The sequence below is a fragment of the Catharus ustulatus genome, chromosome 1 (assembly GCF_009819885.2).
Source record: "Catharus ustulatus isolate bCatUst1 chromosome 1, bCatUst1.pri.v2, whole genome shotgun sequence".
NCBI classification, from domain to species: Eukaryota; Metazoa; Chordata; class Aves; order Passeriformes; family Turdidae; genus Catharus; species Catharus ustulatus.
This window is the reverse complement of record NC_046221.1, coordinates 43,070,031-43,076,124: the sequence shown is the minus strand read 5'-3', so window position 1 is coordinate 43,076,124 and position 6,094 is coordinate 43,070,031. Positions and strand designations below refer to the sequence as shown.

General features: G+C 46.8%; 1 protein-coding gene across 2 annotated transcripts in view; it reads left to right on the top strand.

Annotated features, from left to right (window-relative positions):
- Positions 1 to 4,087: 4,087 nt before the first annotated feature.
- The window catches only part of OSBPL10 (oxysterol binding protein like 10), a 121,588-nt gene continuing 119,581 nt past the window's right edge, over positions 4,088 to 6,094 (top strand). Inside the window, exon 1 of one of the 2 annotated variants that reach the window (XM_042779885.1) lies at positions 4,088 to 4,108. Coding sequence is in view for 1 of the 2 variants with exons in the window: in XM_033077806.1 (XP_032933697.1) it covers positions 4,658 to 4,947 (290 nt within the window). In the remaining variant the exon portion in view is untranslated. Of the gene's footprint in view, positions 4,109 to 4,657; positions 4,948 to 6,094 lie in introns of those variants that run through there. The other variant, XM_033077806.1, reaches the window with a different exon arrangement.

The following is a 6,094-nucleotide window of genomic DNA, read 5'->3' as shown; positions in this document are numbered from 1 at the left end:
TGGTGGATGAGAAGATGCTGACAACAGGATGAAGTGTGGCAAAGCAGCGTGTTTTGCGTACATTCCAGGCTTGCATGCACCATGGAGGGAGGATAAGATGATACTGGCTCAGCAAAGCTAATGCTGAAGTTGGCAGGCTGCAGAGTTCGTGGCTCTTTCTCTGCGTTCTCAAAAATCCTCAGGTCAGAAGCCTGCTACTCATGGATGAAGCCCTGACTAATTTTAAGTAAAACAATTATATAAGACAGAATATTACAATTCTTGTAATGTGTTATTTAAAAGGCCAGATTAGAGAGTCACTGCTTCTTTCAAACTTTCCAGGCCAGGAACCTATGACACTGAATCTAAGGATGGACTGGAGGACATGCTGCCGCACACTGTTCCACCTGCTGCCTTCACTCTCTTCCTGTTGCTGTGGACAACTGGGAAGCCACAGGGACAGTAGGCTTGGTGCAGGTATTACCACGGCATGAGATTAATTTTAGGGATAATGTCCCAGTCATTCTGGTGCTGACACCTATAGACAACAGGGAAAGAAATGCACAGTGGTATGTTTTTGCCATAAGTATTGCCTACAGTTTAGTGACAGATGGACTTAGTCTCCAAAGCTCATGCGAAATGAAGTAGTGTCTCAGAAGGACTCTGTAGGGAAAGAAGGAAGAGATGGTACAGCTGAGCAAGCCTTGGGGCATTTCCATGGAATATGTTCAATACTTGAATGTAGGCTGGGCAGAAATAATTTCTGTAAACTATATAGCTAAATTCCTCCATACAATTATGATAGTGAGAAGTTATGTGGAAATCTGGTGGTAGAAGGAGATACAAAGAAATTGGAAAGTGATTTGAGAAAACTGTTTACTAGGAAAGTGTTAAAAGGGTAGGGAAATGCAAACCATCGTGTCCAGGAAACTTAAGTTAGCAAATGGATTATGTGCTGACCTTGTTCTAGAAGCCAAAACTGTGTAGTTTAGCAAAGGACAGACAAAGGTCTCTGTTTCCTGGTAAGAACAAAGAGTACTGAATTTGTTATCTTACCAGATGTTTTGCTTTCTAAAAGGTGTGATAAATAATGAGTTACGTACTTTGATTCTTTTGGATTCTTAATAAAAGAAACAAAATTTTGGTGTGATCAGAGAGTGAAGTAACATTCTAAAGGAGGACTAACATAGCAGCTGTGTTACCTTGGAAACAGTGTGAACCTTCATCATGCAGGTTGCACTAATACATTGGTAATTAAGAACACTTGTAACAAAGCATACATCATGCAGTATTGCATCAGACTAAGTCAGTGTGTATTACCCTGAACTCTAGCTCTACTGGGACAAACCATTAGCTAGTAAAATAAATACAGGTTCAGTCATTGTAAAGAACATTAGTAACTTAAAACAAATGAGGTTAGGAGCTCACTCATATCAAGATTGCTATGAAAGTTTGTCCAGCTCTGCTAGGTTGCAATATGTACAAACTAGGAAGGGAAAAGGGGTTTAGAAGAATGACACATTCTTTTTCTTCAATACAATATAAAAGTTGCAAATTGTGTCAGTGTTTGACTCACAAGCACCATGAGTTGACCATGAAAAAGGAATCCTTAGTATATGAAAAGCTATACTATAGGTTAAACCAAAGGTCTTTCTAGGCCAGCACTTTATTCCTTCCACAAGTAGGTGTTTAGAGAAAGACTAAGAACAGAACAGGCATTAATTAATCAATAAAGTAGAAACAATCTTTGAGGAGTCAGAAGTTTAGAGCCTTTCTGAACATCAAAGACACCCAAAATACTTTGGTCAACCTTGTTTAAAGGTTCTTCAAGAACAATTGCTTTTTAAATCCTTCTAGATACTTAGCATCCAAAACCATCTCCATAAGAATGAGTGTAAATAATGTGAGAAAATAGTTTTTTGTGTTTATTTTAAACCAGTTGTCCCACAGTTCTTGTTTCATGAGAAACTGTGAAGAATAACTCCTATTAACCGGAATATAATTTTATACATTGGTAGTTTCTTTTTCAACTGAAAACCCTTCTCAGGGAGCTCTCTTCAGATAAAAGCTGGAATTTACACTTTTCTCTTTCTACTCTATCCTCTTTGAAGGAATATAAATGCAGGGTTGCACAGATACTGACTGTACTATGGATTTATATAGCAGCAAGCTGTTATTTCTGTTTTTCCTAATGAGCTTATCACAGCTGTTTGTTTGATTACCCTTGAACACTGACTGAGATGGAGTTTTCAGAGGACTATTTAAAATGTCTCCAAGATCTCTTGCCTGAGAGGCTATAGCTAATTTATAGATCATCATGCCCGCATAGTAAAAGCTATTTTCTCCCCATGTGCTTTACTTTGGCTTTTAGCAAGATTAAATTTCAGGTGCTATTTTATCAGTGATTTAGTTACTACTGTGATATTCTTCTGCTATTTTTTCACATTTGATTCTAGTTTTATAAGAAGATACTGAACAACACAGAACCCAACTCATAGCAGTTTTCATCTATTTGAGATTTGCCCATTTATTCCTGTGCTTTGTTTCCCGTCTACTAACTAGTTTATAACCTACAAGAGGATTTCTTATCTTACCACATCACAGCAATCCTTCTAGCAGCACTGAAGCGTGTTTTATGATTTGGCAAAACTCTCTGGGGGCATAATATACTTACAGCCTTTTACACCTTTTATTTCAGAAACATCCTGCTAAGTGCACCATTGTTACTTGAGTTTTATTGTACAGAAATGTGTGGAGAGGCTTCTCTATTCTGGTGTAAGGTCACTTCTTTTCCTGACAAATTTCTGAAGAATTATTTTCCAATGAATTCTGTGGAAGGCAGAAAATATTACATTCATTACCTATAATGTAGAACATAGACATTTAATGTGTTGAAGTGGCTGATGTGGTGACACAGTTCATTAAAACATACTGTTCCACAATTTTGGCCTGTCATTGAAACATCATGAAGACAAATGAAGAGGTCTCATCCTTATCTCCACCAAGCAGTATCTGAGCTTCTCAAAGGACCATTCCTTGTTCATTCAAGTGTTTCCTGAAAACTGTGGTCATCAGAAGTAGAGTTTAGCCTAAAAATGAGGATTTTCAGGTTGTGGTAATGGAGTTTCTTTTCATAGTAAAAAATGCTTTGGGAATTTTACATGAACATCTCAAGTAACAGATGTGGAAAAGGAGTTTTATTAAAAAAAATATTTTATTAAAAAAAAAAAAAGTCCTTAATCCTTGTCTGTACCACAAGAGTTGAGTGATGTATGTCCCACCCATGAAATACTAGAATTCAAGTTTCCAGACTGCAGTGCCTTAGTATTTAACTACTACATGAGAAGTTTAACCACCCAAAATTCAGATTGCCCAACATTTCAGCTACCCTACCACAACACATATGGTAGGATTTTCCAGAGAGAAAACTGGGAGAATCTAAGTTAGGATTCCTCCTCTCTGTGCTGATTTATACATGTACATATCTAACTGTGTGTGGATTTGGATAGTCTGAGTATCTTCTGAGAGGTAGAACACGTGGTACTCTACATTGAAAAAATCTCTAGTACAAAGGATTGCTAAAACTTTCCACAGGGTTGAAGCACAAAAGCTAAGGTTCAGATCATACTTTTCAAAGACTCTCGAGTCCTCTCTACATTTCAGGTCTACAATTATAAAATGTCAAGAAAAATAGTTACATCTCTGGTATGCTGGGAATATAAACATTGTAACGTAACTGAGGCGCTTGTCTAAGACAGCAAGGACGTCCATAGAAATGATTCGCGGATCGGGGCTGGCTGTACACGTTCTTGCTTAGCTGGTTATGGTGATCTTGAGGTTACATCCTCTTCTTCCAGGAGATGTGGACCTACAGCATTTTTCTGTAAAGCCTGGATGAATGACATGACTGGTGTGGCATGTTGATACACACTACCTGCTGTGGGTTGAGCAAGAATATTGTGTTCCTGACCGCTGGGCACACCACCCAGCTCAGGAGTGTGCTGCTGGTGCAGTGTAGCTCGGAGCATCACCTCCGCGGTGGTGACGGAGCACGGCTTGTGCAAGCCGGCAAGCGCAGCCCGGCGCCCGGCGCCGTCCCCGCGCACATCCCGATCCCGCCGCTGCTCGGGTGAGTGCCTGTCATGTGGCGGGCGCGTCACGGGGGGCGCGGTGCGGCCGCCGGGGCCGGAGGCGGTCTCGGTGCGCGCTCTGCCCCCGCCACACGCGTGGGTCTGCACGCCCGCCCCACACGCGGGCACCGCGTCCTTGGGGGTCACTCCCCGTGTCGCACGACGTGTGCGTGTGTGTGCCGGCCGCGGGCACCATGCAGTCCGTGTGCGTGCTGTGCCTCTCCCCGGTCGCCTTGTGCCTCCGCGTGTGTGTGTGCGGCCCCCGCCCCTGCGCGACCGCCGCCGCAGCGGCAGCGCCCTGCCCCTGGCCCGGGCGGGCGGGGCGCCCGGGGGGCCGGCGGGCGGGAGCCACGGGGCACCGACCGCCGCCCAACTCCCCGCAACGCCTGGCGAGGAGGAGGCGGCGCGGCGGTTCCCTCGCCCGCTGCGGCCCGGCCCCTTCTCCCCCGGGCGCCGCCCCTCTCCGCGCTGCCTGTGAGTCAGGGCTTTGCCGGGCACGGGCGGCAGCCGCGGCCGGAGCGGACGGGCAGCCTCCGCCGCGGGGCTCCATGGAGAAAGCGGCGGGCGAAGGCGGCGGCAGCAACAGCAGCAGCCGTAGCAGCAGCCGCCCCACGTCGGCGGGCTCGTCCCCCTCGTCCTCCTCCGCCAGCCGCGGGCTCCTGGGCCGGGCGGCGGCCGCGGGCCGGCTGGATGGAGGCGGGGGCGGCGGCAGCAGCCCCGGCTCGGCGGCGGCCAGCCCGGGGGGCGCGCAGGCGCCCGGCGGCGGCAGGCGGCGGGAGCCGGTGCTGGAAGGGACGCTCAGCAAATACACCAACCTCCTGCAGGGTTGGCAGAGCAGGTAAAGCGCCGGGCCGGCCCCCGGCGGCGCTGCGGGGCCGCGTCCTCGCCCCCGGCCGCCCCCAAGATGGTGCCCGGGCAACCGGCGCTGCCGCCCGACCCGACCCCAACCCCAACCTCCCCGGCTGCCGCATCCCGAGACCCGGCTCCATTCCCCTCTGAGCCCGCTCTCCTTCCTTTTGTTTGACTTGTTTATTTTCGCAGCCGAGTTTGGCATAAGGGCGGGCGGGGAGGTAGCCCGGCGCAGGGTCGGAGCGGTGCCCCCAGCGCGGCGCCGCAGGTGCGGGCAGGGGCGGGCTGTGGCTGCTCGTGCTGCTGTCCCTGCAGGACAGCGTTCTGTGTTTGAGCTCCCCTTTCTATCTCGTTAGTCTCCGTCTCCCGTGAAGTTAGCTTGGATAACTTAAGAATGTAAAACTCAGAGCCTCCCAAAATGAATGGGGGAAAATGTCATGCTTGTGATTATTACTGTTATTTTTTTCGCTATGAGGTGGGACAGTGGAAACAGTTACCTTTATGCTTAATATATAACTTGTGTTGCTATGTCCTACCTGTTTGACAAGCCCTAATTTATGCTGATACGGTGACAGGCCCAGGTCCTGCAATTTGTTGGGTGTGGACAGGCTGACTTGCATCTCTGGAAGTCCCGAGGAAGGTCTGGTTTTGGTCTAGTTGTAGTGCAGAATTTTTACAGAGTGATTGCCAGACCGTGGACTTAATAGTGCTGTATTGGGATCTCTTGAAAGCAAAAGAGATTTCCTGTTAATATCTTACTTTTTGTTACTCAGCTTTGTCCTCTTAGTGGATGGATGAAGGTGTTTGTCCAAAACTCAACTTTTCAATATAAAGCAACGCTGTGGTGATTTTAAAGAGAAGAAAACGTTATAGAGAGAACAAGTACAGTACTAGCTCTGTATAAAGCTCTGTACAGACCTTTAAAAAAAACTAAGAAAAAGACCAAAACCTGATGTTAGTTATATTAGGTGATAACATGCAATAAGAACACAGGAACGGCTGGGATCTTGATGTTCTGACAGTCAATTTCAAGCATTCTTATGTGACAGTTGTATAAATGCCAGTGATGCTCTGGTGCTGACTCCTGTGTGGCTAAACCAGTGCTAGGACTACTGTAGCAGTACTTCCTGAAGAAT